The sequence below is a fragment of the Atractosteus spatula genome, chromosome 3 (assembly GCF_055471065.1).
Source record: "Atractosteus spatula isolate fAtrSpa1 chromosome 3, fAtrSpa1.hap1, whole genome shotgun sequence".
NCBI lineage: Eukaryota > Metazoa > Chordata > Actinopteri > Semionotiformes > Lepisosteidae > Atractosteus > Atractosteus spatula.
Window position 1 is genome coordinate 34,774,957 of NC_142708.1, and position 21,912 is coordinate 34,796,868.

Consider the following 21,912-nt stretch of genomic DNA (forward strand, 5'->3'; position numbering starts at 1 on the left):
GTTTTAGTAATGATAGTGATGCTTTTCAATCAGATCGTGTATACAAATAGGTGGAAACATTGGCAGAGAGGAAAACAATAGTCTGCCTTCCCACATCCTCATGTGTCTGTAGGTGGATCTCGCCTGTATGTCTAATAAGATTGTAAAATGCCCTTTTTATCAGTTGTCTTGGTAACACATACTAATTCATGTTTAACTGGGTCTTTGAAGACCTCACATTGCTGCTTTTGTCCCCCTTAGCAAACAGGCTACTGTATATGCAGTTACAGTGAAAACTGGACCTCGGCCTTTAATAATCTGTAGGAAGGTGTTACCTTCTCTTGTTGGGCCTGGCTTAGGTTTTTGTGAAGTCTAATACAAAATAACTGTTGTATTAATGATTAATTTGCTGATGAAGCACAAATACCGGAAAAACAAAGATTAGGCTTTCTGTAAGCATTAAATTCTTAGCACCCTGCTGACAACAGAGATCTGTTATCCTGAGATGAGATTCAATCTCTTTTGGGCTTGGGGCTGTTAATTTTATTACCCACATTTACTTGTATCTGTACTGTATTTGGAGGCAAACACCTCTTAATAACGGGTATTTGTTTATGTAATGTGCATGCTGTGCATTTTACAGAAAGTAACCTTCAATCACTGCTTTGAAAAGCTAATGGAGACAGCATCAAGTTCACCCCACATTGCTGGTCTTTTAGGATATGACTTTTTAAACAGAACTGACAACCACTTCAACAATATAAAACAATAAGGACAATTAATAACAAGAGAGCAGATCTAATCCATCTGGTACTTTGTAGTTTATTGATCTAACCATCTCATCTAGCCTTTTCTTGAAGGAAGCCAGGATATCATCTTAAACAAGATTATTTCATACTTCCACAACCCTTTGTGTAAAGCACAAAGTCTCCTTTTCTATGTTTTAAATTCAGTCCCAAATAATTTCGACTTTTGGTTTCCGTGTAACTGTTCATTGTGAAGAAGTCCACTGGTTTGACTTTGTCAGTCCTTTGACAAGGGCATAAAGATAAATAAAGTTCAGTTCTTGCAGCCTGTCAGTGTAGGACTTGCTTTAAGTCCAGGGATGCATCTGGTTCCTCTTCTCTGGACTGATTCCAGTGCAGCAATATCTTTTCTGTAATTGTACACAATTTTCTAAATGAGGCATTGCTAGTGTATGCAATTTTAATATTAACATCCCTTCATTTGAATTCTCCACTTCTGATTATGTATTCTAACATTTTGTTTTACCTATTTTATTGCTTCCTCACAGATGTAAACAATGTCAACGTGATCACTTTAGTCTTTTCCATAAATTGCCTCTTTTATCTCAGTGTTTCTCATTTTGTATTTATAATTTGTTTTTGCTTCCTGCATGCAAAACATGTGAAACATAATTGTCATTTGCCAGGTGTTTTTTCCAAGTTTGGAATTTTATCTAAATTGTTTTGAATTTCATTTGTACCTTCTACATTGTTTTAAAATTAGGAATAGACACGGTCCTAGTACAGATCAGTGTGGTACACCATTAATTTAATCACCTTTATCTAAGTATTCAACTCTTATCTGTACTCTGTTTTCTATTTGTTAAAGCCAAAAAGAAATATACTTACAGGCAGTATTTTGACTAATTCATGTTGACTAGTCCTAGGATATAATTTCTATAACCTTACGTATAATATATGGCAGTCATATAGGTCTATAACTGCTTTGGTTATTTTTGTCACCCTTTTTGTGGATGGACATGGCACTGGTGATTTTAATTTTAATTTGAGTAATTTTGAATACACTGGGATCTACACATAGTTCTATACCTCATTCTGCTTGAAGAAAAAATATATTAGATGGATGTAATTATATACAAGCTTAGAACAAAATGTGCCATAAGTAACAAATAAAGTCTGAAAGCAGCTTTAAGCTTGAGTGGTTTATTATAACATTCAGTAAAATAAAAAAAATGCTGATCAGCTAAATCTTCCACAAACAATATACTGCAGAACTGCAATTTCATTAAGGGTCAAAGTATATCGTTCTGAAATAGCACTGTTTTTTGTGTGTGACTGTGCAGTCACTTTTGCACAACAGTCTTTAAAAGAAGAGAAAGAATCATAGGTTCATTATTTTAATTTCATGGACTAAAAATATTTATGAAAAATATTTCATTTTGTGCCATTAGATCTGAGATCTGTTAAAAGAAAATGAGTGCTGTAAGTTAAACCATTAGGAGCTGGCCTTTAAATGCTTTCAGGAAGGACAGCTTCAATTATGTTTGATTAGAATAGATTTTTATGCTTCATTGCCAGATTTTATGACACATTACCTCAAGCATCTAAATGCATATTCTAATACAATTAGACAAATATGTATTTATTGGATTCTCTTTGAAAGGCTTCCCTTCATTGTTTTTGATTCTGAGTATACTTTAGAAGACCATTTTCCCCTTGATTTATGTAACTGATTAAAGTGGTTTTAAATGGAGCCTGACAGGTCAATATTCTTTCATGTCATGACCCAGAAAGCTCTTGTCAAGATGAATGTGGTAGATTGTTTGTCTGGATAACTGAGATCATTAAATGTGTTCACAGGTCCATCCCATCTTTTACTTATCAGTTTATTTTTTCAGCTTCTTACTGTTGACTTTGTGCTCAGCTCTATGTTACTCCTCAGATGGTGTGCTGAGTATATATCTCCATACTGCAATTACAGTTTACAGAGTTACCATTAATTCTAAGAATATTCTAATCTTTCGAATGCCATATTGGCCCCATTCTCAGCAAAACAAAAACACTATCCTGTTATTATTTTGGGCTTTCTCTAAATTGGGTAATTGAAAATTATTTTAGAAATACAAAGTATGATTGTTTCCTTCAGTTTCAATTTTATGGCAAATTTAAATATTTTTCTGAATATATAGCATGTGCTATTTTGGCTTTCATGCTCACACTAGTATGAACATGGGTTATTCTCATAACTGGGCATACTGTAAGTAAGGGTATAAATTGTTTGCAAACAGAAAGTCCCCACTTGTGAGCTTCATACTGATCCATTTAAAGAGGAGCTCAATATCTGCTTCTGTGTCTGGTTACTTCATGAAGGCAGTTACATGCGTACTTTTCTCATTTGCATAGACTGTCATTTTGGAAGGATCTAAGGAAGGCCAGCATTCTCCTGTCTTGCATTACAATAGGAATCACTTTTAAAGTTAAAAAGGAATGAAACCACTGTAACTTCAAATGTAATGAAATGCGCTGCCTTATAAAAATAGGTTTGAAAGCTGTCTGCCAAACAGAGAGGATGTTTGGTGAAAAGAATCAGTTCTAGTAACAATGGAAGTGGGGCTTTGTATACTGAAAATAACTGTATAATGAAATGGACTTCAGAATTGTATGTGAGTTGACAGTGTTCATTAGAATTAAATGGAGCAGCAGATAACAGCCTGGATATTTCAGTACGTATCTGGCAACACTGTAATTGAAATAAACTCTGTACACAATGTGCTATTGAAGCATGATTGTCCCATGTTTGAAGTAGTAAAATGAGGTATGTAGAATGAATATGGAAACATCTAATCTAATTTTAAAAAAATTACATTGTTTAAAGTATGTTCCTTTGGCATTTTCTGGAACTTTCTATATTAACTGTTGCTTAATTGATTGATCTGTGCCTATTGCAGGCAGTCCTGCATTTAAAACGTGTCTCCTGTTCAGAGATTCAAGCCTACTCCCCCATAGTTTATACAGTAAAAAGACAGAGTCTGTGCCTTTGGGGATTTTGAATACTTAAATCAGGTAATCGTAGTCAAAATTGAAAAGGTTTTGTGTATGGCAAAAGGTTATGATAGACAAGAACAAGATAATAGGATACTATTAATGACAAATCAAAATATGAAGAGTAAGTTGTTCATGACTTAGTCATGCTATCTAGAAGGGCTTGGCATTGATAAGAATACATGGCTCATCAAGTAAAATTATATTCTTTGGGTAAATGTAAACCAATCATATATGACATCATTTTTCCAGTTCAACTTTACAAGGAAATGGTGCATTAAAAACTCCATATTGAATGTATATCTACTGTAGTTCCATTATTTGGAGTCGTAAATCTCACTGAAGTTGCAACAGATGTGTGAGCTACAGGATACGGCAGTCCCCAGGAACGTCAAGCTGTCAGGCATTTTTGAAATTAAGAAAGTGTCAGGGTCACCTTCCTTCACATATTGAAAATAACTTTTATCCTCACAAAATGTTGTGCAAAAATCATTAATATTGCTACTTTCTAACTCTGGTTCAAAAATGTGAACTGTAGGAATATTATGAGTCAGGGTATTAAGATGAAGGATGAAAATATGTAAGAAAATGTACCTCATATGCAAGATTTTCATTTGTTTATGAAGCTGTTTAGCGTATGGCTAAAATAATTAGTATAAAGTGTGAGTACCTGAAATAGTTTCTCACATTTTACAAGTATAAAGCATGAGTGGTTTGAAATAATTCATTGTCTAATATTGGCATCCTTTTAAACATCCATTAGCAGAGTGTGACCTTTTAAAAACTGTTAAAAATTGATCAGCATTAATCCAGCGCATTTATGATTCATTTTCACGTCACATATGACATTTAAAAATGTACTGTAGATCTAGTGCTTGATTGAAATTTAAAAATCACTGAGGCTGTAGTCTTTTCTTTCTTAAAATTAAATTAGTGAAAAAACAATTACAAAAATAAGAAAATAACACGGTGTCCATTTTCTCTAGCTGTGTTTGTACTAAATTTAATCACGGAATTCAATCACAGAATTTATTCGAATAGTTTATTTCTATATTTTTAAGATTTTAGTTTCTTTGCTCTTTAATAGTTTGTTTCTATTAACAGACCTGGTTTGTACAGTATGTCAGTTTAGCTATTGCTGGAATAGAAAAACAGCTGTTTATTATTGAATGATTTTGTAAAAGTAAAAGCATAGTTAGATTTAAATCTGACCTGAAGAATGTTATTGCTTGATGTGCGACACACAAAATTAATTTGAAAAATGCTAATCCTTGTTTTTCAGTAAAAAAGTATCATATAACTTGGGATCTTTTCAAATCAAAGCAAGACTGAATTGATTAGGAGTCTTCTGTTTTGTCAAAACATTGTGTTTACCTAGGAACAAAAAATAACACTCATGTAAAAGGCTATGATTTAAAAAGTTAAAGAAATGATCAAAAATCAAAAGGAATCATAAATGGTGATTAAAAAATCAGTTTCCTGTCTCAAGCTTATGAACAGTAGTTGTAGTCTACAGCCCTACAATTATTAGGCTTCTTGTTGTCACAATTACTTTAGATTTTCCTGTACTTGAAGCCTTAAAAATATATTACTCTTAAACAATACAGTAGAGTAACAAGTGTCAAATTATCCAGAGCTGACCAAATGTTTTGGAAATATTCTAATTGCAGTATTCCCTGTCTTACTGCATTTTATTATTTCTCATGTGATGAAAGAAATCCAATTGCTTACACAGTCTTGTAGACCTGCAGTATGTCTATAGTTACATTGGCAATGTGTTACAGCATGCTGCTTGTGTTTTGTTAGTCTTTCATTGAAGTCAGTCAGCACTTGGTATGTTTTTGCATAGTCAGTGGTCAGCTAACTTAGACTGAATGTAGTGACAGTGATTGACATGTAGTGGATGCATAATAAAACTAGATTGGTGCTTTTTTTTCTTTGACCTGAACATAATAGCAACATATGTATTTGGACTATCCTTGTGTTTTCCTGTTTATTGAAGCCCTCTATTAATAGTGTTGACACAGCAATATATAAAAATAAGCAATCCTGAGAAAAAAAAGGCCATGCTACTTAGAATTCATCAGCTGCTAGGTCTAAGAGGTATTTGAGTTTCTACAGTGCAAGCACTTTTCCTGTCCTAATCTTGAACCGATTACATCCGAGCTCGGGATATATTTATTTTTACTGTATCTGTCTCTCCTTTCATACAATTCATAAATAGAACTGAGTAAGCCATAAATAAGTAGACTTAAGAACTGAAAATACATTCTGTTCAATTGGAACAAATGAGCAACCAATATACTTTATTATGCATTTATATTCTAAATATATTATATATATTTATATTATACCTCATTTATTTCCTTCCTGCCGCTCTACATTCCCCACATGTTAATAACGTGCAGTTGATTACAGAACTCTTTTGAGGTCACATGGGGTGTTATTGTTATATTGTGTTTCGTTTCACTGAATTCCTGGGTCTTAAAATGCCCAGTTGCAAAGAGCTCATGTGACATGGATGTTTTCCTTTTGATTTCCCTCCATTCGTCTTAAAAGCTGTTTATTGTTTGTTTTTGTTTTGGTTGCTTTGTTTTGATTAGTTCTGGCTCCTGCTTCGTCTGGCATTCCATTTAGGGATGTAAGCAAACACTTTGTTGGTGGAGTGCATTTGGATATGACGATGACCAGGAAACCAGCATAAAGATATGCAAAGAGACTTTTAAGTGATGAAGAAAAAGGTTATAACAAACAATAATTAAAATTAAACGGGTTTTGACTAACACAATTTACAAGTAAAAGAAAAAAAAGAGGAATGAAGTAACTTAAGTCAGTAGTGGTTATCATGTTTAAATATGTCATCTGGGAAATATAAAGTATAAACCTCTTTTTCAAAAGCTCAATTTTTGTCGTTTTATCCATTTTAATTTTATTGCCTGTATTGCATTCTGATTATTTGTTGCTCTTATTAACATTTTTCCACTGGGTTCCACACCGCTGTCCCAAACTGTCTGTGACTGTATTTCTTCATGCATTACTCAAATTGAGTACTAGTTACAAATTGTACCAGTTTCAATGCAGATGAATTGGATATATATGCATGTTTAGAAATAACTTTTGTTTCTGTCTTTATTGTCATTAAACCAATGTGAATTTGTAGGAACAGTGTGTGGAGAAGTGTTTGTATCCCTAAGTTCAGCATGAATGCTATGATAGGCCAGGCAGTAAAGATTATACAGTACGTTTTGTAGTTTATTTTAATAAGCTTTTAATTATTCTGTGGATTATTTATAATGGAAAAGACATCAATAATACCATACATCTCAGCCTGACACATCTACAGCATACATTCATACATCTACAGCAACAGATTGACTTTGTTGCTGTAGATATGAAGTTTGATAATAAATAACTGTGATTAACAAGGAATTTGGTGGATCTATTCAACCATTCTAAATCTCTTCATCTATTATGGGATTGTGGGGGGGGGGGGGGAGCTAGAATCTATCCTAGCAAACAATGGGTGCAAGGCAGGATACAACCGGGATGGAACACCAGTCAATAAAAGGCACACACAGACACAATTACGTATGCACTCACTTCGGGGCCAGTTTTTTACACAACCCATTTACTCTAGCATGTTTTTGAACTGTGGGAGGAAACCAGAGCACCCAGTTGACACTCATGCAAACATGGGGAGAACATACAAACTCCACTCAGACAGCACCACAGGAATTGATCCCAATGCCTCAGCGTTGTGAGGCAGCAATGCTAACCACAGCACCACCATACACCTCTGTATTTGTACAGTTAAAGTCCTAATGTGATGGATATTTTACCCCTTTTTTAAAAGGTTATCTAGTTATCTACTTTTTTAATGCTTTTCTAGTGCTTCAGTATATCTCCCCATTCTGGTGAAAGACTTCCCTGCTTGGGACTCTGTAGTGATCACAAGGACCTAGTGCATATATATCCATTGAGGTTTGTTATAATTTTACCGTTTCTCAGGGCCTATAATGCCAAATGAGCCAAAAGTGAAATGTTATTCTCATGATTTCTTTCTGTTCGACTTATAATAGTATTTGGCCTTAGCTTCCTGCTCTATAGGACTACACTATGTAGACTTAATGTTTATTCACAGCACTGCCGACTTCCTACTTCTAACCACTGACCTTCCTGTTTTCATGGGAATATTAAGTATTTTCTTGTGAATTTGTGGGGGGGTGTTTTGTTTTTTTTGCTCTTTTTCCCAAAGGCCAAACACATGGAGGCTATTTTAAAAATTATACAGTGGGCTTTGGTACCTTTGTTTCCATACAGTAGGTATTTGAATTCCATTACCAAATAATGCGATGGCACCTTTATTATGTTGTCAGGTCCAGCCTTTCAAAAAACAAACACTCAGAGAAACATGGCTGAATCATTAATTTTGCAGTTTGCATTTTCCAGAGTGATTTATTGGTAGTTATTCTTAATGTGATTAATGCAACACAATTCATAACATGTTATCAGTTATTCTACATGTTATTATTTAAATATGCTACTTTAAATTCTAATTCAAATTTTAAGTTAGCTCAGTCATTGTGCGATGAAACCTGTATGTTCTTCTGGACTCAATTTTATCTTACAAAAAAGGGTGGTAGTTTAAGTTTTATACATAAGATTAAAATCAGACTTGGAATCAACACAGGAAATTATAGATACTGTATGAACTACATTTAAGGCAGTATTTACATTAAAATAAGTCATGCCTGTGTTTAATATTATCTACATTGTAGTATTTTGTAAAGCATAAAACCTAACAGGAATTTTTAAGAGTAGTAGCAAAATTGACAGTTTATTTTAGTTCACATTAGACATCTTTTATCTGTTTTGTTAATGAGAAGGTAATGAGAAAAATCAGTTTCTGTCTGCTGGTAAGATTTGAGGACTCATAACATTGTTTTTTTGTTTCTAAAGCACAAACTTAATATTATACTTACAGTATAATGATAATTAAACTAAACAGAATAACATGAATCTCCTCGTGTTCATCTTTCTGTCCTTGGCTCATTCGATTCTTTAAAACCCACATACTGTACAGTTAGTGCACTGATGCTCTTTTTTTTTGCAGTTACCTGGCTGACCAGTGCTGGAATGGCGGATGTATCTACCTGATCATGCTGCGTCGTATCAAACGCAAAGCTCCTCTTCCTCCTTGCAATGGCAGCAGCAGCAGTGAGCACAGGATCAGCGTTTCCTCTGAGCCCAGTGGCAGTCCAGCACAGAATGGCAAAAGGACTCGGAAATTTGGGGTCATCTCTCGGTCCTCCTTCACCCGGGACAGCAAAGACAGCCGGGACTCCGAGGTAGATAATGGCCGTTGTAACTCTATGGATGCTGAGCTCTTGCCATCACAGACCATTGGCCCAGGAGCACAGTCTTCAGAAGTGAAGACAGGGGACAGCAGTCCAAAACCAGAGCAGTCCCTGCCCAATGGAGAAGCCACTTCACCTCTGAGTGACAGCCACCTAAGGATTCATCTTTTGGAGGGTGGGAAAACCGAATCTCTGAACAGCGATCACTCCTCTCAGGTACGCTGCTGTTTTCCATGTCATGGTTTCTCCACAGGTGTTAAAAATCTTCAGTACATCAAGATTGATTCGATTCACCTTTGAATGTCTGCAGAGAATAATTTTCTCAGCAGCACTAATGTATTTCGTGTATATTGTTGAACGTAAAGTCAAGTAGTTTTCAAAATTAGTGCAGGTGGGTAGCTGCATCAGCATGCGTAGGCTGCAAAGGAACAAGTAATAGGTTTCTTCCATGCTGAAAACAGAAGAAAGAAAACACAACGTTCTGGCTGTGGAGCCTTCTTCGGGTGTGCTTCTTCACACCACAGCACCACGGTGCAATGGCCTGTACTTGTTGAGCCACCCAGGAACCCCTCAAGCTGATACTATTTTATTAGGGAACTACACTGGAATTATGGAATCAGCATGATGTACTAAAATGCATCTGTTCTCTGTTTTATTGCTAAAACTAAATTGGAGCATAAACCAGTACAGAGCAATGTTAGTACAATTACTTTTTCAATAAACTATGTTTATAGCAGTTAGCTTGTGCAGTGTTTTGGAATATGAATCTCATAAATAGCAATCTGATTCTGTTTTATAATGATTTACTCATACAGTTCTGCATTTTCCTGTCCAAATAGGTTAGAGATATTTCTTCTCTTTAATTGCATAATTTCATATAATCCATTATTTTGTGTATATACTGTTAATTAACTTATTCTGAGCTTCTTATTATCCATCTTGTGAGGAGATGGGGATATGAAACTAATTCAATTACCTATACACATTAAACTGTCACTTCAGTGAGACTCTAAGGTCAGGTTATTCTCAGCACCTGCACCTGATTTCAAGAAATGTGATACAGGACTGTATGAATCTACATTTAAGGAAACTGAGAAGTAAATCTATTTTAGTTTATAGCTTTTGCCATGTGTGATTAAACTTCACTAATAACAAATTTCTCCTCTACGATAAAATGTTGAACATGTCTGTGGACTTGTAACAATACCGTGTTAAACATATGTTGTGTGTTTATCATTTGCAATACAAGGTAAAGGAATGAGAAAATGAGCATAACTAAAATGGAAGTCAATTTAATATAAATGTTAAATTCCAGCATAGAGTCCTATTGTAGCACCTGTTACTGGCTGCTTTATTGGTCCAATAAGCAATGTAGCTGCTAGGAAGGTTAAGTAAAGTATATGAGCATGTCTTAAATATTTGTTTGTGCTTGATAGCACTGAAAATAACTACTTTAAGTACTTTAAAGTGTCAGGTGACAAGTAAAAATCTACCGTACATAATAGATTACAAGGGATTGTGGGTAACTATAACTATTATTATGACTTTAATGTATTAGTCTTAGTGTAATTTAAGGAAATGGCACAGTTTGTCCTTTGGTTGTTCATACTTAATATGCTGACTTGATAAGGATCAGTATATTTTTATGAGAAACATTAATTAATCTCCTAGGTAAAAACTTCAAAGACCTGAATAGAAAAAGGATAAACAAAGAGAATCACAGATTAAGAGTGCCTCATGGAATCTGCAGATACCAAAGATATTATAGACAGTCATGTATATCTAAATATCATGTTAGACTTCTGTTCCTAAACGTTTGCTGATGGTTTACAAATATCAACATCTGCCTTGCTTATAAAACCTTTGCACCTCATTTTTCTGTTTCATATCCGAAGGAGCACTGCTGTTAGTCAGTGGATGGAATACTAGGGAAATGTTCTGATGTGAATGTTACCTGGCTGCTTCATTCAACATACCTCTTGAGACAGACACATTTGCATGATTGTAAATGGTTCAGGATGTAGCTCCAGGTGGTAAAAAAAACAACTTGTACAACTTGTACAGGGAAAATAAAAACAAATGAGAAAACTGACAGCCATACATCACACTGTTGCTCAATGATGGTAGTCTCATGAAGCCTGCCTTCAAAGAGAGACAGACTTGTTATTCTGTTTCCATGTTCAGAGAAGTCAAAAAAACCCTACACTTTACATTAAAAGCCATTGAGCCGGTGAACACTTGCTATACTGCTTGAAGAGCAGAGGAGATTGTAAGACTGGATCTCCAGGATAATTTCAATGAGCCAAAAAGTAACTTCATTTTAGTACAAGAATAATACTCTGGTAGCGTAGTGCCTAGTGATACAGCCTTACAACTTTTGGATCCTGGATTTAATTCTTTACTGGAGCTTCCCCTGTCTGGATTTTTCCAGATTCTCTAGTTTTTCCCAGATTCTAAACGACCCACAGATTGAATCATTAATCTTTTCATCGTGTTTTTTTTAGTTTGCATACTGCAATGAAATACCCTGTCCAGGGTGTAGTCATGCCTTGTGTATTATTCTTCCAAGATATCTTCTAGGTTATAGAAGCCTTTACCAGGAATAAGCAGTTTGCTGATGATGGATGGCTTAATGGAATAATACTCCACTGGAATTCATTATAAGTATTAACTGCATAGATTTTCTTTGTCTAAGTATGGCATGTAAAGAAATTCTTTCCTCTCTTTAAAAAAAACTGTTACTGTGGTTTCCTGTGGCAGGATTTAAAATGCAAGGGTGCTTCACGTTTTGTGTAGTCTATTAAACAATCCAGGCTGATTTTTCTTTTTGTATTCCAGAAATTCATTGTTGACCACTTTTTGTCAGTATATGACACTCTCTTTTAATGCTAATAGCTAAACTATTAAGTAAAATTATGTAGGTAGTAACAAGCATACCTCATTTACTGCTAGTTTAATAAATTTTGATTATATGATCATTTAAATTGCAGCAAGGAGTGGTTTCACAGAAAACACAATGAACTTATATTATACTGATATTAAAACAACCTGTATCCGATCAATTGAAAGTGTACAGTAATCTATCTTTAGTAAAATCAGTAGAAATCTCAGTGTTTGAAGGTCGACTTAGAATGTCAAGCTGTTTGGTTAAAAACATACAAAAAATGAAAAAATGAAAAAATAAGAATAAAACATAGCACTTTTTTCATGTTAAAATACAGTTATCTTTAATTCATAACTGCAGACATTAAGTGTTTCTGGATTGTGTTGAAGGACTAATATCACATTATAGGCAGTAATCTGTGAAATAAATACAGTAAATGAAGTACAATACTTTTTAATATTTTTCTTCATGTAGCTTTCTTTCTTAATGTACAGATTCTAATAAGCCAAAACCACACAAGAAAATGCTACAGTACAATTTTTAAGTGATATTCTGTATTACTTTCTTGGTGCAGACATCCACAGGTAGGAATTATTGAAATGTTTTGATATGCTATGAATATTTTTAGCCTGCATTCGTTTTGCAGCCAGTGGTCTCCATTATGTGGCTGTCTGCATATGTTTCTGAACGGCTGCTTTGCAACATGTGCTCAATTTCTGCTTCTGTTTTGACATTGCAATCTTGCAATCTTTACATCATGATGTTATTACTCCTAAAACAGCACATTTTAATTGACAATTGGTCCAAAATCAAGTTTACACTAATGCTGTATGTTTGTACTAGTGGAAGAGTAACAATGCTGAAGAACAGTACATATATCCTGTTATGCTGCCTGTGACCGTTGAAAAAACTAATACATTGAGAAGATTAACACATCATGCCTCAGTTACCTTGGATTTTCATCATAGATGCTTAAGGAAAGTGGGAAGAAAATGCTTGAACTGTCAGTAATACTACACATTTGAACTTTTATGCTACAGTTGGTATGCTTGAGTTACTTGTCATGTCATTTGCCAAACTACTTATACCATACGGTATCGCGGGAAGCTGGAGCCTAACCGTCAAGCAATGAGCGCAAGGCAGGGTACACCCTGGACAGGGCACCAGTCCATCACAGGGCAAATGCAAGCCATTCATACATGGGGACAATAGAGGCCACGGTAAAGGCCAAGGGGGGAAATTTGGCCTGGATTCCGGGATAACTCCCTACTCTTTTCGAGAAATGCCCGGGGATCTTTAATGACCAGTGAGAGTCAGGTTTAACGTCTCATCTTAAAGATGGTGAGTTACTTATTAGTCTATATACAGTATATTTGATATACTGTACATGATTTCATGTTTTAATATAATGAAATGCCTTATATAGAATTCTATTAGCTTTAATATAGCTTCTAATACTGTATATATCATATAAACTGTAATAAAGACAATAATGTATTCTCGATAGAGCTATATTTTAATAACTGTGATATAAGAGAACACTTTAAATAATACTAATTCAATAATATTTGTTATTGACATTAAATATTTTTTTTCATTTTGACTTTTAAGGAAGTAATAAACATGTTTCTCTTTCTTTTTAACATGACTGTACCTGATTTAATTTAGGAGTTTTAGGGTAGTTTACAAATTACCCTTTTTTCTATTTTCAGTTATATTTTATAACAATTATTAAAACTCACAAGCAGCTCAACAGATAACATCAAAACAAATCATATTTGCCCTTTAAGGCATTATTTAGCATAAGTGCAGTTTTAATAGACTTCATTGAGCCTTGTCTGGGGTCAAGTCAGCTGTACTTAGTGTAATAATTATTATATAACCTGTATGAAATGACAGGGACAGTTGTTTATATGTGAATAAGTTTTAATAAAAAATAAATTAATAAAGTTACATTTGTTCAGACTTATCACTAGAAATTCCACAAACTACATGTCACAAGACTAATTGTCCACACCACACACATCTTCTATGTACATTTGGTATCCATTAAGGAAAATGTAATGTAAACTCTATTAATTTGAATATACTTTATTCCTTTCTGGATATAACCAAGCTAAGAACTTTGCCTTGAGCGCCCCAGAGCTTGTTTAGTATTTGTTGTGGTGATTCCCATCAGGTGCTGAAGGAGGTGTGAAATCCTGCTAAAGTACTGATAAGAGGAACTGGTAATCTGTAATGACTCCCATGTGATCCATGTGTTAGTCTTGTAAGAGGTTTAAGATCTTTGCTGCTTTGGGGCTCCATTTCAGAAATATTCCTATAGCTGCCTAGCAGGAGTAACAGTTTTCACAGTTGGAATTCTGTATTGTTGTAGAAGTGGCTGGGCTTCTTATGGAAGTTAATTCAAGAAACAATCAAGTGTGAAGATGTTTACTGTACTGTACATGATTTTCTGAAATAATATTTGTGCTTTGTCTTTCAAATACACCCATTTAACTGTACTTTCAGTTCGCCTGGACTCAGTTTCTCTTTTGATAGTGGTAGGCTACACAGGAGAAAAGAAAAAGGGCAGTTCTACTGTGAAGGGAAAGTTGACCACATTTTGAGATTCATTTGTTGTTACAGCCATTCCATATCAACATATAATCCCTTAATCTTCAACATGATAATGCTTATCCCAGCAAGGCAAGGCTCATCATGAATTTCTGATTCAGTCTGAGAACAATGTCTTGCACTTGCCTGAAGGTTTGTAGGGTCTTAACCATCCATCCGTTTTTGAACCACTTCATCCTATTCAGGGTCACGTGGGAGCCAGAGCCTATCCCAGCAAGCAAAGGGCACACCCTGGATGGAAGACCAGTCCATCACAGGGCAGACAGATACAAACACTGATATATCAGTATATCTTTGGACTGCGGGAGAAAACCAGGGCACTCAGAGGAAACCCATGTAAATATGGGGAGAACATATAAACTCCCCGCAATAGCACTCTAGGAATTAAACTCAGAGCCCCAGTGCTGTGAGACCGCAATGTTAACCAATCCTGCAGTTGCTCTATGGAAAAATACAACATTCCAGTGGTCTCTGTACAGTGGGACTGTCAGCGCATGTCATAGTGGTCACAAGCTTGAGCCCAAATTAATGGAGTTACCTAATATACTGTACAACCCACCATGTGATTATTTTAGATTAAATCATAATAATTATTGCTTACATTTATATAGCGCCTTTCTGGACACTCCACTCAAAGCGCTTTACAGGTAATGGGGACTCCCCTCCACCACCACCGTGCAGCACCCACCTGGATGATGCGACAGCAGCCATAGTGCGCCAGAACGCTCGCCACACATCAGCTGTCAGTGGGGCGGAGAGCAGAGTAATGAAGCCAATTCATAGATGGGGATTATTAGGAGGCCACAATTGGTAAGGGCCAATGGGAAATTTGGCCAGGACACCAGGGTTACACCCCTGCTCTTTTCGAGAAACACCCTGGGATTTTTAATGACCACAGAGAGCCAGGACCTCAGTTTTACATCTCATCTGAAGGACAGCACCTGTTTACAGTATAGTGTCCCTGTCACTATACTGGGGCATTAGGACCCACGTGGACCGCAGGTTGAGCACCCCCTGCTGGCCTCACTAACACCTCTTCCAGCAGCAACCTTAGTTTTTCCCAGAAGGTCTCCCATCCAGGTACTGACCAGGCTCACATCTGCTTAGCTTCAGTGGGTTGCCAGTTGTGTGTTGCAGAGTGATATGGCTGCTGGCCAAATCAAATAGATTTGATTTTCAGACATTGTTACAAACATGTACAAATATTTTAAATGGAGATCCATTACAAAGGCATAAACCTAATAGTCCTAATACTTCAATAGGGTTTATGTTTCCAAGGTTTTAGCTACATTTCTGTTTTTTTTGTTTTAAAATGAAAATGCGAAATTGCAACATTTGCAAAATTGCCTTTACCATAAAAAGCTGTAACCCGTTCAGTTAGAGCCTAACAATTTCCTGGCATCAGCTCTATGTCGCAGAATGTATCCAAGGCATGTGGGTATGTCAATATTTACCACTCCACATCTTGTGTTACAGTCTTGACTTGAATGGACTTAAAGAAAACTTAAAATGATTTATGAGCCTGACTGGCACTCTTACAGTATATGACTTCTTTTTTTCATATGGAAAATTTCACTCTCCAAATCTTAATGAGCAGACAAAATACTTTGAGATCTTTCCAGAATGTTGCCATGGTTTTGCCTTTTATCTTGATATTTTATAAGAGGCAAAGGTAATTTTCAGAAACACAATATTCCTGGCGTTTTTACTTTTAGGATTTTAAACATCTTTTGTGGTCGGAGAGTGTGGACAGTGCGGATTCAATCCAATAGACTAATCCACTCTGTTCTGAACTACAGCTCAAACTTGCTTGAGGAGAGCTTGTGGTATACTACCAATATCTGTGCCAGTCTATCTATATTGCACATCTTGCGGTCTGATTTTTGTCTTCCAGTATCTCTGAGGCTGTCAGGCTTGCGGCAAACTGCAGTTTTCTCATCCCGGCACATATGCAAAAACCCATTAATGGCAGGACCTGGTTATGACTGGTATTTGCTAATCCTCTGCTTTTGCCCCAACAGTTCCATGCTTGTCTTCTTCGCTCCATGACTGTACCCACTGTCTGTTCCAGTCACACATCCTGCTCTTGGTTTTGGATTGTAATTGAATCACCAGAGAGGCACCTACTTTACTTAATACACATATACACATAAACACTTTGAGGTGACTCCCTTTATCAGATTACCTTATAAATATAGAAATAAAATATGGTACTGTATATATGGTACTATCATTTCCTGTTTTGTAACATTTTCTGACATTATTTCTTTAATAGAATAGAAGAAACTCAGACACTTCTTCTTCTTCATCCTAGCGTTAATCCCGCATTGGCAGGGTCCGCTTGTCGGCACGCCCGTCTCCATTTGGCGCAGTCATAGGTGTCCTCCGGGGCGACGTTCACTTTCCGCATGTCTTCAGTGATCCGATCTATCCACTGCTTCTTGGGCCGCCCTCGCGGCCGTCGACCCTGCGGGCTCAATCGCATCGCTGTCCGTGCCACCGTGTGCTTGCCACTTCTCATCACATGTCCATACCATCGCAGTCTTCCTTCTCGCATCTTCTCCGTTATTGGTGCCACTCCCATGCGTCGACGGACATTGTCATTGAGGACGTGGTCAAATCTTGTTAGGCCGAGACACCACTGGATCATCCTCATTTCCATGACATGGACATGGAGGGCCTGCTCATGCCTGGAAGTTGCTGGCCAGCATTCCGATCCATACAGGGCGACAGGACGGACAACGGTCTTGTAAACTTAGAAGAAACTCAGACACTTAAACCCTTATAAATTGGAAATCATGTCTTTGCCACAGTGGTTTTGCACTCTTTCTTAAATTATGTTGTGATACCTGAACAAAGTCATTCCACAGAACTTCTGTTAAGTTTATATCTAAAATAACAGTTCATTACTCTTAAACACATAATTTTCTAAAGTTGTCCCATGTTGATTCTTTGATGGTATTAATTTTGGTTTTTGCATTTTACACTTCAGTAGACCGGCAGGTTTGTTATGAAATGTCTACATTTTGTATTTCTGCTCATGATTTGCCAGTGGTTAAAGGTGGTTTCTGGCTTAACACAATCAGAGCTAGAACTGCAGAGAAGAGGATGTCATTGGACTTGTGATTGTTTGGTTAGTAGTAGCTCCCTAAACTGAGAATTTCATCAAACCTTTTCTTGGAATATTCAGAGAGCTGGCTTCCATATACCAAAAAAAGGTACTAAGTAAGTTAGAGTGATCCTTTTCCTGCATTGTAAGTGATTGTTATTAATGTAACACACTAGTCTGGAACTTGTCTGGCTGCTGTCTTTCCTTGTTGAACTTGACTCATCAGGAAGTGTGCAACTGAGGCAAGTGTCTGTGCCCTTAAGAATCTCAAGACAATAATCTAATTCAGATTATTGAATACAAAAATACACACATGGTTTATTTGGAAACGAATAACATAATTATTTCTAACCTAAATTCTCTGAAAAAGTTCTATTAAAAGTATTACCATTATTCCTTTTTCATACTTGCCTACAGTAATTCTAAATTAGAAAGTCTGCCTTGAAAAAATACATTTCTGGTATTTTCAGATTTCTTTTGATGTGAGCATAAAGTTATTACTATATTAATTTTATTCAGCATATTTACATTTTTCTCATCCATTAATTAGCATACTCTATATCACTTACAATTTTATACTGTAGTACCTTCCTATAGTTGGCCGAACTATTATAACTATCCTTCCTCAAACCTCTTTCTATACATTTTTATCTGTGAGCATTGTTGTAGAACATGATTATTTAGGGCTGGCTGTTTTATTGTCTTTCAAAAAGTGCTTTTCCATTTATTTTTTTCTGTTTTTGTGGTACATAACTGTTTCGAACTACAGTCCATTTCATTTCATTGTTGATGTGTGGGTTGTGTTATCTCCCTCACCAAGTCTGAGTTTTAGATCTGCTTTGAAATGACTCAGATGCATATGTGTACACCTGCTTCTAGTGTTTATGTGACTATGAAAGTTTTTTTCAGTATTTCTGCTTTTAAAAATATTCTGTTATAAATGATATTATAGCTACGTACATTGATGTACTTGAAGACGTTACTCATCCTCAGTTAAATGTACCTTACTGATAGATGAGGTATCATATTCCTCTCATCATATGTGTTTGAGGTGAAATAATAGTTTGATGGAATATTGTTTAATTTATTATCTCCACTCTGTCCTTCTACACCCTTCCACCCACTTCACCTCCACTATACACATGGACATGTAAGCAACAATTAACATGAGTAATGCAAAGCAAGAAAAGGGCTCCATGCCTTTCTCTCTCTATTGTTATAATTGGACACATTTTATATGTGTTCATTTGCATTAAAAAGAGACTGTTAAATTAACAATTATTTTTATGCGTCTATGCTAAATTAGTGGTCATATACCATGATAGTGAGGATCACTATGAGCATATTGTTACTTTTTAATTATTATTAGCATTAATATCAAAATGTACAGTATATCCGAGGATGTTTTTTTTATAGAGAACCTATTTTATTTTGTTTCTGTAAATTTGTCTGTACTGCTAAAACATTACATTTTCAGGTTACATTTCAGGTTTATTTCACCCGCAGTACTCAGTGCTTAGCTCAGATAGGTTTGTAAAAACTAGGGACTACATGACATTTTGGCTCTTGCTCTATCTCATGGTGAAATATTAATACATATCTACATCTCATTAAAATAAGTCTTCTATAATGACTTGTTTACTTGGATATCCACTAAGTTACTAAATTCTGCAGCTTGTGTGTTGACTAAAATCACTTTTAATCAGCATTTAACTTACATGTATTACTTTGGTTTGGCCTTTAAAGTACACTTTCAGATTGTTCTGCTCACATATAGGGCAGTGAATTGTCTGCCCTATATTTATTTTAAGGGGTTATTGCATTTCCAACAATTGCAGTACTAGTAATTGTATTCTATCAGTCCAGCAATTAATGTGAGGTCTGCTGTTTCAGGCTTTCTTACTCTACATAAGACCAGACACATGTATAGCAAAACATCAGTGGAACTTATTGCCCGATTCCATTGTAGACTCTGTGTTGTCAGCATTTTTAAAACTCTGCAAAGACCTATGTTTTCAGAGCTATAAAGAATATGTAATTTAGTTTTACTCTTGGTTTTATTGGGTCATTTTATTATGCTCTATTTTCACTTTTTTTTAATTTACAGTATGTGTATCACATGTGTATAACATGTTTTTGGAAATTGCTTCAATCATAATGTATGAATATTTTAACTTTAATTTCTAATTGGTTATATAGTTTCTTTAGAAAGTATTCATTCTCCCTGAAAAATTGCAAATTTTATTGCAATTGAGAATGTTTTTTCTACATTGTCTTAGGTTCTGCCATGTGCCTTATTGCAAACTCCAGGTGTGCTATTAACTTCTGTCTAGCCACTCACCAATTAAAGCTTAAAGGGGAACTGAAATCCCTATTTCTCAGACTGGTTATTTAAATCTCGGTAACAAAATAAATTCATTGATGGTACAGAAAAAAATTACAAATTTAGAATTAAGCACAAAATTGGGAAGTTTTGTGAAAATACTGTATGTTGCTGTGTTGTTGCAAACTGCTGGTCTCATCATTGGCAAGCGTGAGAGTTTGCACAAGTTAAGATAAGATCACTTTATTAGCCATATACAATTACTTGCATTAGGAATTCGTCTTTTTTGCATACCCCAGCTTGCTCTTCATGAGACACACAGACAGTGAGAGAAGCTGGGGGTCAGAACTCAGGGTCACCCATTGTACAGCGGCCCTGGAGCAGTTGGGGTTAAGGGCCTTGCTCAGAGGCCCAACGGAGTAGGATTCCTCTGCTAACCGTCAGATCTGTGGTGCAGATCCTTAGCCAGAGTGCCACTGCTCCGCCCATGTTATGATGTGAAGCGGCCCTTCCTGCTCACTAGTCACTGTAATGACCAATGTAATGCGATGTACAGTACAGTATGAGTGAAAAAGTACAGGCTGTGTTGCAGACATTTCACCACATAAATGTTGCAGAGTTAACAGGTAGTATTTATTAGCAAAACTGTCTCGAAGTCAAGAGACATATTTCTATTGGATTAAAGAGATGTATTCACAAACCTGCTTGTTTACAATGTAACAGGGCTTTATGTCACTAGGTGTTTTGTTGCATTGTTCTGAATCATAGAACATGGTGCTATACATACTGTACCAAGAACTCAATCTATCTTGTAAAGTAAATTTGAGGTTTTACAATTTACTGCGGTTTTTATTTTTATTGTGGTTTGAAATGCACGCATCAATGTTGATTCTTTCTAGCCCTGAAATGTAAAAATAGCGTTGCAGTTCCCCTTTAATCTGTGCAGTGCTGCAAAAGTTGTTGTCCTTGGACAGGTTCTCCAGTCTCAACTATGAGAATCTGTAGCTCTTTCAGGGAGGTCCCTGGGTCCTTGGTAACTTCTCTGACCAAGGTCCTTCTTCTGTTTGCTCAGTCTGGAAAGAGTTTGTGGGGTTCTGTATTCTTTTCATTTCCTAATGATGGACATGGCTGTGTGCTTTCAGCAGCCTAGATAGGTAATAATAATATTAATAATAATGACTACACTTACAGTATATAGCTCTTTTCTGGATACTCCACTCAAAGCACTTTCTAAATAATGGGGACCCCCCTCCTCCACCGTCAATATGCAGCACTCAGCTGGGTGATGCAACGGCAGCCATAGTGCGCCAGTACGCTCACTACACATCAGCTATCAGTGGGGAGGAGAAGAGAGTGATGAAGGAAATTCACAGATCGGGGATTATTAGGAGGCCATGATTGGTAAACGGCCAATGGGAAATTTGGCCAGGTAGCCATGTAACACCCCTACTCTTTTCGAGGAATGCCCAGGGGTTTTAATGACCACACAGAGTCAGAACCTCACTTTTACGTCTCATCCGAAGGACGACACCTTTTTACAGTCTTGGGTTACCGTCACTATACTGGGCCATTAGGACCCACACAGGCTGCAGGTGAGCCTTCCCTGCTGGCCCCACTAACACCTCTTCTGGCAGCAACCTTCCCAGGAGTAGTTCTGCCATCCAGGCACACACATGCCTAGATATAGTGGGTCACTAGTTGAGAGTTGCAGGATGATATAAATGGCTGCTAGCTTTCATTTTAGGTATTTATATTGCTCCCCAGATCTAAGCCTCCTCACATTTCTATTATTGATTATGTTGGAGTTTCTGGTCTGACATGCTGTCAACTGTGGGACCTTATATAGACAGGTGTAT

The 21,912-nt window shown here is 36.2% G+C and overlaps 1 protein-coding gene across 2 annotated transcripts in view; it reads left to right on the forward strand.

Annotated features, from left to right (window-relative positions):
* The window catches only part of pdzd2 (PDZ domain containing 2), a 112,647-nt gene that overhangs the window by 28,277 nt on the left and 62,458 nt on the right, over positions 1 to 21,912 (forward strand). For both annotated transcript variants that reach the window (XM_088911796.1, XM_088911797.1), the window contains exon 2: positions 8,881 to 9,340. In XM_088911796.1, the coding sequence (XP_088767922.1) occupies positions 8,927 to 9,340 (414 nt within the window). In that variant the 5' untranslated portion in view covers positions 8,881 to 8,926. The remainder of the gene's footprint in view (positions 1 to 8,880; positions 9,341 to 21,912) is intronic.